This window comes from Ranitomeya variabilis, chromosome 4 (assembly GCF_051348905.1).
Source record: "Ranitomeya variabilis isolate aRanVar5 chromosome 4, aRanVar5.hap1, whole genome shotgun sequence".
NCBI lineage: Eukaryota > Metazoa > Chordata > Amphibia > Anura > Dendrobatidae > Ranitomeya > Ranitomeya variabilis.
This window is the reverse complement of record NC_135235.1, coordinates 459376242-459398978: the sequence shown is the minus strand read 5'-3', so window position 1 is coordinate 459398978 and position 22737 is coordinate 459376242. Positions and strand designations below refer to the sequence as shown.

At 49.6% G+C, this 22737-nt stretch overlaps 1 protein-coding gene across 3 annotated transcripts in view; it reads right to left on the bottom strand.

The window, feature by feature from the left end:
* The window catches only part of LOC143765198 (protein-glutamine gamma-glutamyltransferase E-like), a 121589-nt gene that overhangs the window by 15830 nt on the left and 83022 nt on the right, over positions 1-22737 (bottom strand). For 2 of the 3 annotated variants that reach the window (XM_077251636.1, XM_077251634.1), the window contains exons 11-13: positions 22627-22689; positions 14104-14261; positions 13204-13337 (exon numbers count right to left, since the gene is read on the bottom strand). In XM_077251636.1, coding sequence (XP_077107751.1) covers positions 13204-13337; positions 14104-14261; positions 22627-22689 — 355 coding nt within the window. The remainder of the gene's footprint in view (positions 1-13203; positions 13338-14103; positions 14262-22626; positions 22690-22737) is intronic. The other variant, XM_077251635.1, reaches the window with a different exon arrangement.

The following is a 22737-nucleotide window of genomic DNA, read 5'->3' as shown; positions in this document are numbered from 1 at the left end:
AGGCGAGGATATGCACTGCGCATGGCCACTGATCCCAGGCCCGCGGTGGGATTACATTAGACCACACTGCGAGGCGGGCTCTCGGACAGCGCGGCCGCACAAGCGCAGCCAGCCTGACACCAAATGATGTCAGAAGATGGGCAGCGCTAAGTGTGCCTGGCCAAGGGATAACCTAACAGCGCAGGCTCCGGGACGGAATCAAACAACGATGAGGAGCCGGGGCACGGCGCCGAGGGGGTAGGAATGACAGCTGTGCTGCGTCATATTACGAAGGAAAGTCCCACCTCCGGGACAGTTTCACGGTTTCAGGGGACACATTTTATAAGTGTTTAGTTCTGTGCTTGCAAGGAGCATAATTAAAAGAGCCACCTTTTCCTTTTGCATCTTTTGAGCTGCACAAGCTGGCTCTTTCAGCTACAAATGCCTTGGGGGGGGGGGTTAAAGGTTCCCTTTCTCCAATCAGGCTTCGGCCTACATTGTGTTCCTCTGCTTCTCCACCTGTCCCTGGGCTCCAACACCGCTAGTTGTTGCCTGGTAGTGCTGTACGCACAGTCAACAGTCGCTCCTCTGTTATTGGGGTTCAGTAACGTCAGCTGTTCCCCTGCTGTGTGTGTGGCAATCCCTCCTACCTCCTCCAACCTCCTCCTACCTCCTCCTCCTCCACCTGTCCCTGGGCTCCAACACCGCCAGTTGCCGTCCAGAAGTGCTGTACGCACAGTCAACAGTCCCTCCTCTGTTATTGGGGTTCAGTAACGTCAGCTGTTCCCCTGCTGTGTGTGTGGCAATCCCTCCAACCTCCTCCAACCTCATCCAAACTCCTCCTCCTCCACCTGTCCCTGGGCTCCAACACCGCTAGTTGCCGTCCAGAAGTGCTGTACGCACAGTCAACAGTCGCTCCTCTGTTATTGGGGTTCAGTAACGTCAGCTGTTCCCCTGCTGTGTGTGTGGCAATCCCTCCTACCTCCTCCAACCTCCTCCTACCTCCTCCTCCTCCACCTGTCCCTGGGCTCCAACACCGCCAGTTGCCGTCCAGAAGTGCTGTACGCACAGTCAACAGTCCCTCCTCTGTTATTGGGGTTCAGTAACGTCAGCTGTTCCCCTGCTGTGTGTGTGGCAATCCCTCCAACCTCCTCCAACCTCATCCAAACTCCTCCTCCTCCACCTGTCCCTGGGCTCCAACACCGCTAGTTGCCGTCCAGAAGTGCTGTACGCACAGTCAACAGTCGCTCCTCTGTTATTGGGGTTCAGTAACGTCAGCTGTTCCCCTGCTGTGTGTGTGGCAATCCCTCCTACCTCCTCCTTCCTCCTCCACCTGTCCCTGGGCTCCAACACCGCCAGTTGCCGTCCAGAAGTGCTGTACGCACAGTCAACAGTCCCTCCTCTGTTATTGGGGTTCAGTAACGTCAGCTGTTCCCCTGCTGTGTGTGTGGCAATCCCTCCAACCTCCTCCAACCTCATCCAAACTCCTCCTCCTCCACCTGTCCCTGGGCTCCAACACCGCTAGTTGCCGTCCAGAAGTGCTGTACGCACAGTCAACAGTCGCTCCTCTGTTATTGGGGTTCAGTAACGTCAGCTGTTCCCCTGCTGTGTGTGTGGCAATCCCTCCTACCTCCTCCAACCTCCTCCTACCTCCTCCTCCTCCACCTGTCCCTGGGCTCCAACACCGCCAGTTGCCGTCCAGAAGTGCTGTACGCACAGTCAACAGTCCCTCCTCTGTTATTGGGGTTCAGTAACGTCAGCTGTTCCCCTGCTGTGTGTGTGGCAATCCCTCCTACCTCCTCCTTCCTCCTCCACCTGTCCCTGGGCTCCAACACCGCCAGTTGCCGTCCAGAAGTGCTGTACGCACAGTCAACAGTCCCTCCTCTGTTATTGGGGTTCAGTAACGTCAGCTGTTCCCCTGCTGTGTGTGTGGCAATCCCTCCAACCTCCTCCAACCTCCTCCTACCTCCTCCTCCTCCACCTGTCCCTGGGCTCCAACACCGCCAGTTGCCGTCCAGAAGTGCTGTACGCACAGTCAACAGTCCCTCCTCTGTTATTGGGGTTCAGTAACGTCAGCTGTTCCCCTGCTGTGTGTGTGGCAATCCCTCCAACCTCCTCCAACCTCATCCAAACTCCTCCTCCTCCACCTGTCCCTGGGCTCCAACACCGCTAGTTGCCGTCCAGAAGTGCTGTACGCACAGTCAACAGTCGCTCCTCTGTTATTGGGGTTCAGTAACGTCAGCTGTTCCCCTGCTGTGTGTGTGGCAATCCCTCCTACCTCCTCCAACCTCCTCCTACCTCCTCCTCCTCCACCTGTCCCTGGGCTCCAACACCGCCAGTTGCCGTCCAGAAGTGCTGTACGCACAGTCAACAGTCCCTCCTCTGTTATTGGGGTTCAGTAACGTCAGCTGTTCCCCTGCTGTGTGTGTGGCAATCCCTCCAACCTCCTCCAACCTCCTCCTACCTCCTCCTCCTCCACCTGTCCCTGGGCTCCAACACCGCCAGTTGCCGTCCAGAAGTGCTGTACGCACAGTCAACAGTCCCTCCTCTGTTATTGGGGTTCAGTAACGTCAGCTGTTCCCCTGCTGTGTGTGTGGCAATCCCTCCTACCTCCTCCTACCTCCTCCACCTGTCCCTGGGCTCCAACACCGCCAGTTGCCGTCCAGAAGTGCTGTACGCACAGTCAACAGTCCCTCCTCTGTTATTGGGGTTCAGTAACGTCAGCTGTTCCCCTGCTGTGTGTGTGGCAATCCCTCCAACCTCCTCCAACCTCATCCAAACTCCTCCTCCTCCACCTGTCCCTGGGCTCCAACACCGCTAGTTGCCGTCCAGAAGTGCTGTACGCACAGTCAACAGTCGCTCCTCTGTTATTGGGGTTCAGTAACGTCAGCTGTTCCCCTGCTGTGTGTGTGGCAATCCCTCCTACCTCCTCCTTCCTCCTCCACCTGTCCCTGGGCTCCAACACCGCCAGTTGCCGTCCAGAAGTGCTGTACGCACAGTCAACAGTCCCTCCTCTGTTATTGGGGTTCAGTAACGTCAGCTGTTCCCCTGCTGTGTGTGTGGCAATCCCTCCAACCTCCTCCAACCTCATCCAAACTCCTCCTCCTCCACCTGTCCCTGGGCTCCAACACCGCTAGTTGCCGTCCAGAAGTGCTGTACGCACAGTCAACAGTCGCTCCTCTGTTATTGGGGTTCAGTAACGTCAGCTGTTCCCCTGCTGTGTGTGTGGCAATCCCTCCTACCTCCTCCTACCTCCTCCACCTGTCCCTGGGCTCCAACACCGCCAGTTGCCGTCCAGAAGTGCTGTACGCACAGTCAACAGTCCCTCCTCTGTTATTGGGGTTCAGTAACGTCAGCTGTTCCCCTGCTGTGTGTGTGGCAATCCCTCCAACCTCCTCCAACCTCATCCAAACTCCTCCTCCTCCACCTGTCCCTGGGCTCCAACACCGCTAGTTGCCGTCCAGAAGTGCTGTACGCACAGAGCCAAACACCTCGCCAATGTGTTAGTGGGGTTCAGCACCGCCAGCTGTTCCCCTGCTGTGTATACGGCAACGTGTACTGCGACCGCCACGCAGACACAACAAGTTAAATGTAAGGGAACCTGACCCCCCCCCCCCCCAGGCGTTTGTTACTGAAGGAGCCACCTTGTGCAGCAGTAATAATGCAAAGGGAAAAAGTGCCTCTTTTCGTGATGCTCCTTGCACATGCTGAACCTAACACTTATGAAATGTGTCCCCACACAGCGTTAAACCGTCCGGTAGGTGGAACTTTCCTTTGTCGTGTGACGCAGCACAGCCATCATTTTTACCCCCTTGGCGCCGTGCGCCCACTCCTCAGCGTTGTTTGAATCTGTCCCGGAGCCTGCGCTGTTAGGTTAGCCCTTGGCCATGCACACATGTTGCGCTGCCCGTCTTCTGACCTCATTTGGTGTCAGGCTGGCTGCGCCTGTGCGGGTGCGCTGGTCGAGATCCCGCCTCGCAGTGTCGTCTAATGTAATCCCACCGCGGGCCTGTGATCCGTGCCCGTGCGCAGTGCATATCCTCTCCTCTCACTCCCCTCCCTACGGCTTCTTCAGACTGTGCGATGTCAGCTGGTCCCTAATAGCATGCCACGGCCGTGACAACGCACAGTCTGAAAAAGCCGTAGGGAGGGGAGTGAGAGGACAGGATATGCACTGCGCACGGGCACGGATCACAGGCCCGCGGTGGGATTACATTAGACGACACTGCGAGGCGGGATCTCGGCCAGCGCACCCGCACAGGCGCAGCCAGCCTGACACCAAATGAGGTCAGAAGACGGGCAGCGCAACATGTGTGCATGGCCAAGGGCTAACCTAACAGCGCAGGCTCCGGGACAGATTCAAACAACGCTGAGGAGTGGGCGCACGGCGCCAAGGGGGTAAAAATGATGGCTGTGCTGCGTCACACGACAAAGGAAAGTTCCACCTACCGGACGGTTTAACGCTGTGAGGAGACACATTTCATAAATGTTTGGTTCCGCATGTACAAGGACCATAATTAAAAGAGCTAAGTTTACCTTTTCCAGCATTAGTGCTGTACACAATGGCTCTTTCAGCTACAAACGCCTGGGGGGGGGGGTGTTAAAGGTTTCCTTTCAACTTGCTCGAGTGCAGGCTTCGGCCTACACTCCGCTCCCCCTGCTCCTCCTGCTGACCCTGGGCTCTAACACCGCCAGTTTTTGCCCAGATGTGCTAGCTGCACAGAGAAAAACACCAGCCAATGTGTCAGTGGGGTTCAGCACCGCCAGCTGTTCCCCTGCTGTGTAGCCGGCAACGTGTCCTGCGACCGCCACGCAGACACAAGAACTGAAATTGAAGGGAACCTGTCCCCCCTCCCCCAGGCGTTTTTACGTTATCCAGCCACCTTGTACAGCGGTAATGCTGCATGTGTGCAAGGTGGCTCAGAAACGTATTCTCCTCGCACATGTGGAACTGAAAACACGTCTGAAATGTGTCCTCTGTGTGACCATTTAACCGTCCCGGGGGTGTGACTTTCCTTTGTAATGACACGCTGCAACCCCCTTGGTAGCGCTGCCCGTCTTCTGGCATCATTGTTTGGCTGGCTGCGCCTCTGCGGCCGCCCTGACCCACACAACGCCCCTCGGTGTCTTATTTATTGGGACTGCGAGGGTGTGATTGATGGGCAGGATCAGTGCATCAGTTCGCCTGTCCCTCCTCTCCTTCCGCCTTCTTCGGACTGTGCGGCTTCATGGCCGTGGCATGCGATAAGGGATCAGATGACGCCGCACAGTCTGAAGCGGGTGTAAGGACCCGCGTGTGAGAGGCGAACATATGTGCTGCGCCAGGCCCTGAATCCCAGCCCCGCAGTGTTTTAACAATGTTAAGACACTGCGGGGCTGGGATTCATGGTCATCGCGAACCGCAACGGCCGACATTAAATGATGTCAGAAGATGGGCAGCGCTAACGGCGCTAGGCCAGGGGATAACACGACAGCGCAGACTCCTGTACAGCAAATAACAACGCTCAGGAGGCTGCACCCAGCACCAAGGTGGGATTCTTGACATCTGTGCTGCGTCTCATTACAAAGGGAACTCTCGCCTCCATTACACAGTTTGACTGTATAAAGGGCTAAATGTTATACGTGTTCCATTCAGCGTGTGCAAGGAGAAAAATTACAAGAGCAACCTTTGACTTGCGCAGCACTACTGCTGCATAAGCTGTGGCTCTTCTACTTTGTAACCCCTGAGGGGGGGTTAAAGGTGACTTTTGAAATCGGTTCAATTAGGCTTCGGCCTACACTCTGCTCCACCTGCAGAGCCCGGGCTCCAACAACGCTAGTTGCTGTCCGGAAGTGCTGGCTGCACAGAGCCAAACACCTCGCCAATGTGTCAGTGGGGTCCAGCACCGCCAGCTGTTCCCCTGCTGTGTAGCCGGCAACGTGTCCTGCAAAAGCCACGCAGACACAACACACCCAAAGCTGCCGCCTGTGCAGGCTTCGGCCTACACTCCCCTCCCCCTGCTCCTCCTCCTCCTGCTCCTCCTCCTGCTGTCCCTGGGCTCTAACACACCGCCAGTTTTTGCCCAGATGTGCTAGCTGCACAGAGAAAAACACCAGCCAATGTGTCAGTGGGGTCCAGCACCGCCAGCTGTTCCCCTGCTGTGCAGCCGGCAACGTGTCCTGCAAAAGCCACGCAGACACAAGAACTGAAATTGAAGGGAACCTGTCCCCCCTCCCCCAGGCGTTTTTACGTTATCCAGCCACCTTGTACAGCGGTAATGCTGCATGTGTGCAAGGTGGCTCAGAAACGTATTCTCCTCGCACATGTGGAACTGAAAACACGTCTGAAATGTGTCCTCTGTGTGACCATTTAACCGTCCCGGGGGTGTGACTTTCCTTTGTAATGACACGCTGCAACCCCCTTGGTAGCGCTGCCCGTCTTCTGGCATCATTGTTTGGCTGGCTGCGCCTCTGCGGCCGCCCTGACCCACACAACGCCCCTCGGTGTCTTATTTATTGGGACTGCGAGGGTGTGATTGATGGGCAGGATCAGTGCATCAGTTCGCCTGTCCCTCCTCTCCTTCCGCCTTCTTCGGACTGTGCGGCTTCATGGCCGTGGCATGCGATAAGGGATCAGATGACGCCGCACAGTCTGAAGCGGGTGTAAGGACCCGCGTGTGAGAGGCGAACATATGTGCTGCGCCAGGCCCTGAATCCCAGCCCCGCAGTGTTTTAACAATGTTAAGACACTGCGGGGCTGGGATTCATGGTCATCGCGAACCGCAACGGCCGACATTAAATGATGTCAGAAGATGGGCAGCGCTAACGGCGCTAGGCCAGGGGATAACACGACAGCGCAGACTCCTGTACAGCAAATAACAACGCTCAGGAGGCTGCACCCAGCACCAAGGTGGGATTCTTGACATCTGTGCTGCGTCTCATTACAAAGGGAACTCTCGCCTCCATTACACAGTTTGACTGTATAAAGGGCTAAATGTTATACGTGTTCCATTCAGCGTGTGCAAGGAGAAAAATTACAAGAGCAACCTTTGACTTGCGCAGCACTACTGCTGCATAAGCTGTGGCTCTTCTACTTTGTAACCCCTGAGGGGGGGTTAAAGGTGACTTTTGAAATCGGTTCAATTAGGCTTCGGCCTACACTCTGCTCCACCTGCAGAGCCCGGGCTCCAACAACGCTAGTTGCTGTCCGGAAGTGCTGGCTGCACAGAGCCAAACACCTCGCCAATGTGTCAGTGGGGTCCAGCACCGCCAGCTGTTCCCCTGCTGTGTAGCCGGCAACGTGTCCTGCAAAAGCCACGCAGACACAACACACCCAAAGCTGCCGCCTGTGCAGGCTTCGGCCTACACTCCCCTCCCCCTGCTCCTCCTCCTCCTGCTCCTCCTCCTGCTGTCCCTGGGCTCTAACACACCGCCAGTTTTTGCCCAGATGTGCTAGCTGCACAGAGAAAAACACCAGCCAATGTGTCAGTGGGGTCCAGCACCGCCAGCTGTTCCCCTGCTGTGCAGCCGGCAACGTGTCCTGCAAAAGCCACGCAGACACAAGAACTGAAATTGAAGGGAACCTGTCCCCCCTCCCCCAGGCGTTTTTACGTTATCCAGCCACCTTGTACAGCGGTAATGCTGCATGTGTGCAAGGTGGCTCAGAAACGTATTCTCCTCGCACATGTGGAACTGAAAACACGTCTGAAATGTGTCCTCTGTGTGACCATTTAACCGTCCCGGGGGTGTGACTTTCCTTTGTAATGACACGCTGCAACCCCCTTGGTAGCGCTGCCCGTCTTCTGGCATCATTGTTTGGCTGGCTGCGCCTCTGCGGCCGCCCTGACCCACACAACGCCCCTCGGTGTCTTATTTATTGGGACTGCGAGGGTGTGATTGATGGGCAGGATCAGTGCATCAGTTCGCCTGTCCCTCCTCTCCTTCCGCCTTCTTCGGACTGTGCGGCTTCATGGCCGTGGCATGCGATAAGGGATCAGATGACGCCGCACAGTCTGAAGCGGGTGTAAGGACCCGCGTGTGAGAGGCGAACATATGTGCTGCGCCAGGCCCTGAATCCCAGCCCCGCAGTGTTTTAACAATGTTAAGACACTGCGGGGCTGGGATTCATGGTCATCGCGAACCGCAACGGCCGACATTAAATGATGTCAGAAGATGGGCAGCGCTAACGGCGCTAGGCCAGGGGATAACACGACAGCGCAGACTCCTGTACAGCAAATAACAACGCTCAGGAGGCTGCACCCAGCACCAAGGTGGGATTCTTGACATCTGTGCTGCGTCTCATTACAAAGGGAACTCTCGCCTCCATTACACAGTTTGACTGTATAAAGGGCTAAATGTTATACGTGTTCCATTCAGCGTGTGCAAGGAGAAAAATTACAAGAGCAACCTTTGACTTGCGCAGCACTACTGCTGCATAAGCTGTGGCTCTTCTACTTTGTAACCCCTGAGGGGGGGTTAAAGGTGACTTTTGAAATCGGTTCAATTAGGCTTCGGCCTACACTCTGCTCCACCTGCAGAGCCCGGGCTCCAACAACGCTAGTTGCTGTCCGGAAGTGCTGGCTGCACAGAGCCAAACACCTCGCCAATGTGTCAGTGGGGTCCAGCACCGCCAGCTGTTCCCCTGCTGTGTAGCCGGCAACGTGTCCTGCAAAAGCCACGCAGACACAACACACCCAAAGCTGCCGCCTGTGCAGGCTTCGGCCTACACTCCCCTCCCCCTGCTCCTCCTCCTCCTGCTCCTCCTCCTGCTGTCCCTGGGCTCTAACACACCGCCAGTTTTTGCCCAGATGTGCTAGCTGCACAGAGAAAAACACCAGCCAATGTGTCAGTGGGGTCCAGCACCGCCAGCTGTTCCCCTGCTGTGCAGCCGGCAACGTGTCCTGCAAAAGCCACGCAGACACAAGAACTGAAATTGAAGGGAACCTGTCCCCCCTCCCCCAGGCGTTTTTACGTTATCCAGCCACCTTGTACAGCGGTAATGCTGCATGTGTGCAAGGTGGCTCAGAAACGTATTCTCCTCGCACATGTGGAACTGAAAACACGTCTGAAATGTGTCCTCTGTGTGACCATTTAACCGTCCCGGGGGTGTGACTTTCCTTTGTAATGACACGCTGCAACCCCCTTGGTAGCGCTGCCCGTCTTCTGGCATCATTGTTTGGCTGGCTGCGCCTCTGCGGCCGCCCTGACCCACACAACGCCCCTCGGTGTCTTATTTATTGGGACTGCGAGGGTGTGATTGATGGGCAGGATCAGTGCATCAGTTCGCCTGTCCCTCCTCTCCTTCCGCCTTCTTCGGACTGTGCGGCTTCATGGCCGTGGCATGCGATAAGGGATCAGATGACGCCGCACAGTCTGAAGCGGGTGTAAGGACCCGCGTGTGAGAGGCGAACATATGTGCTGCGCCAGGCCCTGAATCCCAGCCCCGCAGTGTTTTAACAATGTTAAGACACTGCGGGGCTGGGATTCATGGTCATCGCGAACCGCAACGGCCGACATTAAATGATGTCAGAAGATGGGCAGCGCTAACGGCGCTAGGCCAGGGGATAACACGACAGCGCAGACTCCTGTACAGCAAATAACAACGCTCAGGAGGCTGCACCCAGCACCAAGGTGGGATTCTTGACATCTGTGCTGCGTCTCATTACAAAGGGAACTCTCGCCTCCATTACACAGTTTGACTGTATAAAGGGCTAAATGTTATACGTGTTCCATTCAGCGTGTGCAAGGAGAAAAATTACAAGAGCAACCTTTGACTTGCGCAGCACTACTGCTGCATAAGCTGTGGCTCTTCTACTTTCTAACCCCTGAGGGGGGGTTAAAGGTGACTTTTGAAATCGGTTCAATTAGGCTTCGGCCTACACTCTGCTCCACCTGCAGAGCCCGGGCTCCAACAACGCTAGTTGCTGTCCGGAAGTGCTGGCTGCACAGAGCCAAACACCTCGCCAATGTGTCAGTGGGGTCCAGCACCGCCAGCTGTTCCCCTGCTGTGTAGCCGGCAACGTGTCCTGCAAAAGCCACGCAGACACAACACACCCAAAGCTGCCGCCTGTGCAGGCTTCGGCCTACACTCCCCTCCCCCTGCTCCTCCTCCTCCTGCTCCTCCTCCTGCTGTCCCTGGGCTCTAACACACCGCCAGTTTTTGCCCAGATGTGCTAGCTGCACAGAGAAAAACACCAGCCAATGTGTCAGTGGGGTCCAGCACCGCCAGCTGTTCCCCTGCTGTGCAGCCGGCAACGTGTCCTGCAAAAGCCACGCAGACACAAGAACTGAAATTGAAGGGAACCTGTCCCCCCTCCCCCAGGCGTTTTTACGTTATCCAGCCACCTTGTACAGCGGTAATGCTGCATGTGTGCAAGGTGGCTCAGAAACGTATTCTCCTCGCACATGTGGAACTGAAAACACGTCTGAAATGTGTCCTCTGTGTGACCATTTAACCGTCCCGGGGGTGTGACTTTCCTTTGTAATGACACGCTGCAACCCCCTTGGTAGCGCTGCCCGTCTTCTGGCATCATTGTTTGGCTGGCTGCGCCTCTGCGGCCGCCCTGACCCACACAACGCCCCTCGGTGTCTTATTTATTGGGACTGCGAGGGTGTGATTGATGGGCAGGATCAGTGCATCAGTTCGCCTGTCCCTCCTCTCCTTCCGCCTTCTTCGGACTGTGCGGCTTCATGGCCGTGGCATGCGATAAGGGATCAGATGACGCCGCACAGTCTGAAGCGGGTGTAAGGACCCGCGTGTGAGAGGCGAACATATGTGCTGCGCCAGGCCCTGAATCCCAGCCCCGCAGTGTTTTAACAATGTTAAGACACTGCGGGGCTGGGATTCATGGTCATCGCGAACCGCAACGGCCGACATTAAATGATGTCAGAAGATGGGCAGCGCTAACGGCGCTAGGCCAGGGGATAACACGACAGCGCAGACTCCTGTACAGCAAATAACAACGCTCAGGAGGCTGCACCCAGCACCAAGGTGGGATTCTTGACATCTGTGCTGCGTCTCATTACAAAGGGAACTCTCGCCTCCATTACACAGTTTGACTGTATAAAGGGCTAAATGTTATACGTGTTCCATTCAGCGTGTGCAAGGAGAAAAATTACAAGAGCAACCTTTGACTTGCGCAGCACTACTGCTGCATAAGCTGTGGCTCTTCTACTTTCTAACCCCTGAGGGGGGGTTAAAGGTTACCTTTGAAATTGGTTCAAGTAGGCTTCGGCCTACACTCTGCTCCCCCTGCAGAGCCCGGGCTACAACACCGCTCGTTGCTGTCCGGAAGTGCTGGCTGCACAGAGCCAAACACCTCGCCAATGTGTCAGTGGGGTCCAGCACCGCCAGCTGTTCCCCTGCTGTGTAGCCGGCAACGTGTCCTGCGACCGCCACGCAGACACAACACACCCAAAGCTGCCGCCAGTGCAGGCTTCGGCCTACACTCCCCTCCCCCTGCTCCTGCTCCTCCTCCTTCTCCTGCTGTCCCTGGGCTCTAACACACCGCCAGTTGGGGCCCAGATGTGCTAGCTGCACAGAGAAAAACACCAGCCAATGTGTCAGTGGGGTTCAGCACCGCCAGCTGTTCCCCTGCTGTGCAGCCGGCATCGTGTCCTGCAAAAGCCACGCAGACACTTGCTCTTGTACCTTCTGCTCCCCATCCTGGTTCCAGTACCGTCAGCTGGTTCCGGGCAGAGCCTTTGGCTTAGGTGCCTCCCTTTGGTATCCGAGTTCCACCAACGTCAGGTGGTCCTTGGTAGTGCTTTCAGGCACGGGTACCTCCTGCTTAGTAACCGGGTTCCAGTAACGTCAGCTGGTCCTCGGTAGTTCCATTGGCTCTTGGACCTTCGGCTACCCATCCGGGTTCCAGCACCGTCAGCTGGTTCTCGGCAGTGTCTTTTGCTCTTGTACCTTCTGCTCCCCATCCTGGTTCCAGTACCGTCAGCTGGTTCCGGGCAGAGCCTTTGGCTTAGGTGCCTCCCTCTGGGTATCTGAGTTCCACCAACGTCAGGTGGTCCTTGGTAGTGCTTTCAGCACGGGTACCTCCTGCTTAGTAACCGGGTTCCAGTAACGTCAGCTGGTCCTCGGTCGTTCCATTGGCTCTTGGACCTTCGGGTAGCCATCTGAGCTCCAGTTCCATCAGCTGGTTCTCGGCATTCTCTCAGCCTTCTTGTACCTTCTGCTGCATTTCCAAGTTCAAGAGACTAAACACGATGACCCGGAAGACCACCCCTAAGATGACGACGACACCAGAGACGACAACCACCGTGATGACGACGACCCTGGAGACGATGACCCTGAAGACCACCCCGATGACGACGACCCCGGAGACGACCCCGATGACGACGACCCCGGAGACGACGACCCTGGAGACGACGACGACCTGGAAGACCGAGAAGCAGAAGAACAAGAGGCTGCAGAACAAAGAGCAGAAGGACATTAAGCATAACACAAAATATCAGAGCAAAAAATATTATGTAAATTATAAGCAGAAGAAGACTAAGCAGTGTATGGGGGTGAGTCCGTTCCTCCTCGTGGTGCCCCTGGATAAAGCCTGATGCTGCAGGCCAAACTGAACGCGGACAAATGTAACTGTTTTGTGACAGGCAGAACGGAAGGTGTAATCTTCAAACTTTTATAGATAACAACTACGGGAATGCCTGTCACAAATAAGAATATGATGAAGAAGTAGAATATGATGAAGATAATAGTAAAATAAAAAGAATATGAACAATGTAACCCAAAAAATAATAGGTAGAAGATGAAGAAGAAGATGAAGAAGGTGAAGAAGTTGATGTCAAAGAAGCTGATGATGAGGATAATGAAGAAGAAAGCGTGGGAGAAGTAAAAAAGAAGGTGAAGGGCGTGGAAGTAGTGAAACATCAATATCTGACATAAAAAAAAAAAATAACATAGTCAAATTCTTTCTAACGCCGAACGTCATAAAAAAAAAAAAAAAATCCTGCTATTCTATTAGATTGGGCTAAACCTCTGTGCCTTTAATGTCTCCGCCACGTCCCCCAATACATCCTACATTATTCTTAGTTGTTTTCCTTCATGTAGAATGAACCTACAAGTGTATAAAGGGTTTATTTTAATTCCGATATTTTCGTCCCATTGACTTGCATTGGGATCGGGTATCGGTATCGGATTGGATTCCGATACTGTGACGGTATCGGCCGATACTTTCCGATTCCGATACTTTCCGATATCGGAAAGTATCGCTCAACACTAGTACTCACCTCTTCTGTAGTTCATTTTTTATTAAGCCACTGCCCTCTGCTGTAAGCACACAGTTCTTCAAAGGAGTAGGTAATGGGTTGGTAAATTTGACCTCAACAGTTACTGGTTTACCCAACACAGCTGTCCCCAAAGCCTAAAAGAGGAGGAGAGGAATGTTTGTGAAATTGTTGTAAATCTTGTCCATACATTAATTTAGCATTTGAAGTGATAAATCTGCTCACCAGAAAAAAAAATAGGCCCAAAGACCAGGATAACTACAAATGGTGCTGTCCTCTACTGAACATCATGGCTCCTGATATCTGGGCCTTGTTAGTGTGTCAGAACTTGAGTCCAGCAGATGATCACAAGTGTTAGTTCATCACTATTTATAGGATTAAAGGGAACTTGTCATGTTTAAAATGGTATCCGATTTGTAGACAGGAGGTCAAAGAGCAGGAGAAGCTGATCAGAGTCATACACGTTTTTGTGGGAAAACTTCCATTTTATTCACTGACATCCATGGTGTTTGCATGCATATGAGTCCATCAGTCCATTGAGTGAGTAGGACCACCCACTGGACTCATAAACAACAAAAACCAGGAATTTCAGTGAATCAAATACAATTTGTATTGAATCTTTTCTAATAAGACAATACAATATATCATTCTTCTTCATCCCTTGCTGTCCACGGATCGGACTGCATGTACAATGTGACAGTTTCCGTTTAATGTTCTTACTATATAAGCTTATTTTCTTTTTTAAGGTACTGTCTTAGCTAAACTCCATGTAATAACTACAAATCATCTGATTTTACATTAGAAGAGGTTTATGAGGATTCAAATCACCACAGTCTATAGGAGACTATTAGAAATGCGAAAAGCTCCAGCAAAGAGTCTTAGGTATGAGAGCAGGTATTGTACCTTAGTTTCAAGTGGTGGTTTCTTCAAAACAATGTTATTTTCTGCAAACAGATCACCCCAGTTTTCGATCTGACATACAGCTGTCACATTAATCGTATTATCTGTAGTTAATGCATCTTCATATTGGGAATATGCAATCTTTATAGGAATTTCCTTCTCTGTAAAAAAAATGTTTTATTATTTTTCAATATGTTATCACTTTGGTTTCCATAAATGTGTTAAAAGCTAATTATTCTTACAGTAATATGTTTTTACTATACATGTTAGCATATTGACCTACAGACTTAAAAGGGGTTGTCCACCACTAGGAAAACCCCTTCTTGATCTTAATATCTGGCCCCGATAAAATAAAAAAATAGAAAAGCCTTTACACACCTCCCGTGCCGATTCTGTTCCAGCTGTGTCATCACTTACGGTCCCAGAGCTTTCATGTGGTTGTTATGACCCGTGAGCTTGGTGCCCAATCAGCGCTGGTGTCACTGTCTTCGCCTTTTGTCGACTCAAACATGAAGATTAAGTCAGGGCTACAGCTGATCTCTCACTTCTTCTTCATGTTCAACTTAACAGATGTCGGGGACAGTGACGCCAGCGCTGATTAGATGTTGGGCTCGCGTGCCACAACAACAGAACCGGAGCCCTGGGAAGAATGAGAGCCAACCCCACGGGAACGGAACCAGCACAGGAGGTGAGTATAAGCTTTTTTATCTTATTGAGGCCAATCATGGGGTATGAGAAGGGGGTGTCCAAGTAGTGGACAACTTCTTTAAGCCTCACTATATTACCACTGAATCTTAACTTTGCCAAAAAATGACCTCATTTTCATATAGATTCTACAGAAAATTAATTTTGGAATGCTTCATCAGATTGCTTCATTAGAGCCGATTTAATTGTCTTAACTTGTACTGAATTTATTGTCTGTAGATGTCCCCGCTTAATTGTAAAGTGCTGCGGAATATGTTGGCGCTATATAAATAAAAATTATTATTATTATTATTATCCGATTAATCATCAGATTACAGATATAAAACACAAAGTTGTACACAAAAAAAGTATGATTTTTGGCATTTTCACAACAGTTTCTGCCAAAGTGGGCAGAGATAGGGCAGGACAGGGTGTGGCACAATAACTTATTCAAAAGTAACATACTCATGCATGTCCATCTTTAAGACTGGCATAAGATTAGGAAATTTTACTCTCTAAGACTGGAGCAACTTTTCTGGTGAGGCGCATGGAAGTGCATTCCAGTGATAACATGCACCCTATTCATTAAGTGGTGTACATGTCTTAATGAATAGAGCACAATGTAGTCCTGAACATCCATCTTTAAGACTGGCATAAGAAACATCAGTCTTAATAGATCAAGCTCATTTTCTTTCCCTCTTCATTCAAACACGCTGACATAATCCCTTTGCTAAAAAAAATTCCCAGGCTCAAACAGAACTGCACTGCTAACTACAGACATGTCTCTAATCTTCCCTCTATTTCTAAACTCCTGGAATGCTTGGTCCACTCTGCTTTAATCTGCTATCTTTCTGATAATTCTATTCTTGACCCCTTACAATCTGGTTTCCCCTCTTTACACTCTACTCAAACTGCCCTTACTAAATTCTCTAACAATCTGCTAACAGCTAAATCTATTGGTCACTGCTCTCTGCTGATTCTCCTGGATCTCTCTGCAGCATTTGGCACTGTGGATCACAAGCTCCTCCTCAATATGCTCCACTTAATCAGCCTTAAGGATACCATTCTCTCCTGGTTTTCTTCCTACCTCTCTGACCGCTCCTTTGCTGTATCTTTTGCTGGCTCTTATTCCTCTAATCTTACTCTTACTATTGAGGTTCCTCAAGGCTCAGTCCTAGGCACCCTCATGTTCTCGCTATACACCTCCGCTATTGGACAAACAATCAGCAGATTTATATAAATAAATATTAATAATTTCCAGTATCATCTCTACACAAGATTGGAATACAAAACCGTGAAGGCTACAGCTTATTTAATAGAAACTGGATTAACAATAAGGGATGAGGTGTTCCATTGTATGTTAGGAAAATTATATCTCCACAGAGATCCAAGCTTCAGAGAATGGTAGCTCCGCAGAAACTATTTGGGTAAGAATTCAAGGAGAGAAGAACAGAAAGGACACAATTGTAGGTAATTACTATAGGCCACCTGGACAGACTGAAGAAATGGATGAACTCTTTTTACATCAGATGTCTCAAAAAAGTATGACATAGTGATCATGGGAGATTTTAACTATCCTGATATTTGTTGGGAATCTCTCTCAAGCAAAAGTAATGGGTCCAGAAAATTCTTATTTTCTCCTGCTGACAACTTTATCTTTCAGTAGGCAGGAGGGAGAAGAAGAAGATCTGCAATCTTGGGCCTAATTCTAACCAAAAGGGAGGAAATGGTTGAGGAAGTAAAGGTGGCTGGGAATTTAGGAGGAAGGCCAGCAAGGACTCTGACTTTAAGATTGAACTTCAGAAAGGCAGATTTTAATGGACTCAGAAAGAGGGTAGGAAAGGTCCAATGGCTGGATGATCTAAAGGACAGAAATGTCCAAGAAGGATGGGAGATTATGCTAAATGAAATTCTCACTGCACAATCAGTAACAATCTAGAAAAGAATGAAGAATTTGAAGCATTTAAAGAGACCGGGATGGATGAACACAGAACTTGAACACTTATTAAAAGAGAAAAAAGAAATGTATACTAAGTGGAAAGAAGAAAATAATGCTGTCTGCAGGGAATGCAGGGTAAACATTAGAAGTGAGGCTTGCAAGGGAAACCAAAAGCAATAAAAAAGGATTTTAGGGGTATGTCAAAAGAAAAGCAAAAGTTAAGGATGCTATAGAATTTACAGGATGCAAAGACTGAAGTGGTCAATAATGACCACTTTTCCATTTCTATTTAGTATCTGTGTGTTAGGGGTCGAGCTCCGGCCTTTGCACAGGGGGAATCTCGGGCCATCTCCGCTGCGGTCCCCCATTCTTCTCCTGCCGCAGTGGAGCCTGCTCAGCGGAGACGTCAGTCCCAGCGTCTTGCTCAGTCTGACTCTGTACAGAGAGTTACTGCTGCTTTTCCAGCTTCTGCCATTGAAGTCAGTGCTGGGCAACAGCGAGCAGACGCTTCTAGGACTAAGTCCTGCTTTTCTCATTCTGAGCATGCCCAGAGTAGGATCTCTCAGTGGTGATCGAGGGTCACATGATCAGATACTGCAGCTAAGGCCATTGGTCCTTCAGGAAGATCCTGTAGGTGCTCACGCTCTGTGGCAGCCTCTCATTGGTCCTTCTAGGAAGGTCCTGTATGTGCTGCAACTATATAAGGTTCGCATGGCCGCACGGCCATGCGCTAGTATTGTTCTTTATGTGCTTTGCGCCAGTGTGGTCACGTGATAGTGTATTCAGGGACCTGGCTGAAATAAGCCCCTAGAATGCTGGCACCTCCGGCGAGGAGTTTTGTGTGCATGCGTGACCACTGACTGCTCTCTGTTTGGGCAGTTAGCCTGTGCCTCTGTGAAGTCTAACAGGGCACAGTGCTTTGTTTTCACGGCTACTCGGTGAATTAACTGAGTTAGTCCATACCGCCATATAGTGCCACCATTTGCTAGCAGCAGGTACTCCTGCACGGTGGACCCCGGGCTGCGAACGCACCGATATCAATAAATACATCCCTATTTACTCGGTGCGTTACGCTAGCCTTAACACTGTGTTCTCAAAGAAAGCAATTGTAACATCAATTGATCTTGATGGTGCTATCGAAAGAATAAAAGAATCCACATTATCATTAAATAGAGAGATGGTGTGAGAACACATAGCTAAGTTATATGAATTAAAATCTCCTGGTCCAGATTAATTACTTCCTAGGGTACTGAAAGAGATAGCAGAGGAAATTGCGGAACCACGATCCAAATTCTTTGAAAAATTCTGGAGAACAGGAGACATCCCAGAAGATTAGAGAATGGTGTCCCTGTCTTGAAAAAAGGAAAGAAGATGGAGCCAGGAAATTACAGGCCAATGAGCCTTACTTATACACCAGAAAAAATCTTTGAAAAAATTATTAAACAGCATGTATGTTAGTACTTTGATAAGAATACAGTAATTAACCAGAGTCAGCATGGGTTTGTAGCAAACAAGTCATGCCAGACTAATCTAATTTCCTTCTATGATGGAATCACTGACTGAGTGGATCAGGGAAATGCGGTAGATATAGTATAACTCGACTTCAGCAAAGTATTTGATAATGTATCTCATACTATCCTTATTGAAAAAATGACCAAGTATGTGACTGACAAGTTTACGGTTAGGTGGACTCATAACTGGCTCAGTGATCGTACTGAAAGTATAGTAATAAATGATTGCACATCCAATTGGAAGAGTGTTTCAAGTAGGGTACCACAAGGCTCTGTCCTGGCCCCAGTGTTGTTCAACACTTTTATAAATGATATAGATAAGGGAATTGAAGGTAAACTAATCAAATTTGCAGACGATGCAAAGCTAGGAGGGATAGCTTAGGGTACCGTTACACTAAACGATTTACCAACGATCACGACCAGCGATACGACCTGGCCGTGATCGTTGGTAAGTCGTTGTGTGGTCGCTGGGGAGCTGTCACACAGACAGCTCTCCAGCGACCAACGATGCCGAAGTCCCCGGGTAACCAGGGTAAACATCGGGTTACTAAGCGCAGGGCCGCAATTAGTAACCCGATGTTTACCCTGGTTACCATCGTAAATGTAAAAAAAAACAAACAGTACATACTCACATTCCGGTGTCCGTCAGGTCCCTCGCCGTCTGCTTCCCGCACTGACTGTGACTGCCGGCCGTAAAGTAAAAGCAGAGCACAGCGGTGACGTCACCGCTGTGCCCTGCTTTCCAGCCGACACTCACAGTCAGTGCGGGAAGCAGACGGCGAGGGACCTGACGGACACCGGAATGTGAGTATGTACTGTTTTTTTTTTTTTACATTTACGATGGTAACCAGGGTAAACATCGGGTTACTAAGCACGGCCCTACGCTTAGTAACCCGATGTTTACCCTGGTTACAAGCGAACGCAACGCTGGATCGGTGTCACACACACCGATCCAGCGATGACAGCGGGAGATCCAGCGACGAAATAAAGTTCCAAACGATCTGCTACGACGTACGATTCTCAGCGGGGTCCCTGATCGCTGCTGCGTGTCATACACAGTGATATCGTATGGATATCGCTGGAACGTCACGGATCGTACCGTCGTAGCGACCAAAGTGCCACTGTGAGACGGTACCCTAACACTAGAGAGGACAGGGAAAGGATTCAGAAGGATGTAGATACGTTTAAACAATGGGCAGTGACTAATAGAATGATATTTTAAATAGAGAAATGCAAAATTCTACATCTTGGCAATAAAAACAAAAATTACATCCACAGAATGGGAGGAATAGAACTAAGCAACAGCTTGTGTGAAAAAGACTTGGGTATACTGATAGAACATATAACTTATTTATTGAGTGAATATGCAAATTGCCTCTTCAGAGAAAAAGAGGACTTGAACTCTATAGCGCCACCTATTGGAAGTAGCGATCCTACAAGTCACAATCAACCCTTTAATGAGTTTTGCAATATGACTTAGGATAAGAGCCAAATCAGTATCTCAATTCGCAGACACAGTGTTTCGGGCTGCTGGCCCTCGTCAGTGCAAAGCATGAGAACTGATTTGGCTGGGTGAGAGGCTCTGGACTGAGGTCTAAGGGGTAAGGTTTCTCCTTGTGGAGAGTGACATACCAGCTCTGGCTTGTGAAGGTAAGGAGGCGTATTCACCGTGCAATGCTCCTATGGGAAATTTAATATGCAAATTGCCTCTTCAGAGAAAAGAGGACTTGAACTCTATAGCACTACCTATTGGAAGTAGCGATACTACAAGTCACAATCAACCCTTTAACGAGTCTTGCAATATGACTTGGGATAAGAGTCAAATCAGTATCTCAATTTGCAGACACAGTGTTTCGGGCTGTTAGCCCTCGTCAGTTCGAAGCATGAGAACTGATTTGGCTGGGTGAGAGGCTCTGGACTGAGGTCTAAGGGGTAAGGTTTCTCTTTGTGGAGAGTGACATACCAGCTCTGGCTTGTCTTGAGTGAAGAAATTGCAGAAATAAATGAGACATTTCGGTCAATACCTGACCTTAATCAGTCATCTGTGTGGCAGCACGCTGTGTGAGAGTCTGCAGTGTCCACTGCTAAGACAGGAAACGCTTTAAAACTTTAAAAACTCTTACTGTCACTAATATTCATTCTCGCCTGTGCTATTGCAAGGTCTTGTGATCAGTCTCCCTCTAACCAAACTCTGTCCTCGCCAATCCTTCCTGAATGCAGCAGCCAGGGTCATATTTCTGTCCACCTGCTATACTGATTCCTCAACCTTGAGTGAGTCATTGCATTGGTTGTCCATTCGCTCAAACATACAATACAAATTTATCTGTCTCATCCACAAAGCTCTCCACAGTTCTGCACCACCCAATATCTCCTCCCTAATTTCTGTCTACCACCTTACCCTTGTTCTCCGTTCTGCAACTGATCTAGAACCAACATCCTCCATAATTCGAACCTCGCACCTCCGTCTCAAAGACTTTTCTCGTTATGCTCCAATATTCTGGAAATAACTAGCCCAGACGATACGACTACTATCTAGTTCCTACATTTTTAAGCATGATTTGAAACCATATCTCTTTAAACAAGCCTCACTTCACTAATCTAGCTTTACCCTGCTTCACATTCTAAATATTCCTCAGAATATGGTCCCGCCTATTGATCTGTCTCCCATCCTCCATGCACCCAGTAGCACTTGGTAAGTGTACTTGGACATACACTGGCTGATGATCTTATTATGCAGCTTATTTCAAAGGCCCTATTTATTAAAATGATTGCTGGACCAAGAGCGGCTGCTATAAGCCCACCCCAGCACTTTGACAGCTTGGTCTGCACACATGCATTACACAGCGACCTGTCAAACAAAGTACTGGGGCATGCTTACATCCACTGATCACCATATAATGAGAGGTGATTGTTGTCACTCCTTGCATGCCTCAATCACTGAATGCTGGCAGCTCTCAAGAAGAATAAAGATAATTTTTTCCTGGTAGTGCAATTTTCAGTAATGCGACCGGCCAACATTGAAATGCTGTTAACCTCCAGGTTAAGCCTATATCTGCAGGTTTGTAACATTTGGGGACTTGACAGGTTCAATTTAACACATATCATGGTTTGTTTCACATATGGTTCTTTAATACTTGTTTTCCTATGTGTTCTTTCGTGATATTGCTGCCCGCAGACTAAAGCTACAGGTTAGGCTACTTTCACACTTCCATCTTTTGTCCTCCATCGCAATCCGTCATTATGGGCAAAAAACGGATCCTGCAAATGTGCTTGCAGGATGCATTCTTTGCCCATAGACTTGTATTAGCGACGGATCGCGATGGATGGGCACACGTCGCATCTGTCGTGCAACGGATCCGTCGTGTTTTGGCGGACGCGACGCACAAAAAAAGTTCAATGTAACTTTTTTTGTGCGACGTGTCCGCCATTTCCGACCGCTCATGCGCGGCCGGAACTCCGCCCCCTCCTCCCCGCTCATCACAATGGGCAGTGGATACATTGTAAAACTGCATCCGCTGCCCACGTTGTGCTAAATTTAGCACAACGTCCTTCGGTACGTCGGGCTAACGGTTTGCGATGGCCCCGTACCGACGGAAGTGTGAAAGTAGCCTTACAGTCTTGGAAGTTAGCTCAATTTACTGTAGTTGTTTGTCTATTATCTAAATCATTTTATTGTTCTCTCTTGTTACAATATTTGCATAAAGATAAAGATAATTATACAAGAAAATACTACTACATAGGTAGTCAAATGGGAAATCCTTTCAAAGTCATCTTCTAGGGTAGTAATAGAAAGTCCAAGATGGTAGGTGGTAGCAAAAAATATATATTCAGGCCGCACCCTTAAATAACAGTGTCTTTATGGACAATAGGGTGCTCGTCCACACCAGGGGATCCATCCCAGTATACGAATCCAAACATAGATAAAAAAACGGACAGCACCACAGTAGTTGTGAAAAAAGCAGCTTACGTGTTTATTCTGCCATCTGCAACGTTTCGGTCCACAGAGATGCTTGATAAAGGTCTGTGGACCGAAACGTTGCAGATGGCAGAATAAACATGTAAGCTGCTTTTTTCACAACTACTGTGGTGCTGTCCGTTTTTTTATCTATGTTTGGGTAGGTGGTAGCAGTCTTTGAAGGACACTAACCACCAGAAACCTCTGATACAACACTGTTGTAGAACAATGTATTTTCCCCTTAAGGCCCCTTTAAAAATGATTGATTTGAACAATGGGTCATAATGGAGAAGTAATTAATAGCATTTGTTTCATTTATTCTACTCATATAATACTATATCTTCTATTTTGTATGTGTTTTCAATTTTCATTTCCTAAGTAATTTATGAATTGTTAGTTTATACAAAAAATGCAAAATAGCATGTAAAAATACTTACCAAACTTTTTTTTCCGTTTGGTTGGAATACAAGATATGCAAGCTGGTACTGACTGCCCATTACCTATTGCACAATAAGGAGGTTAATTGGTACCATATTAACCTGAAATAA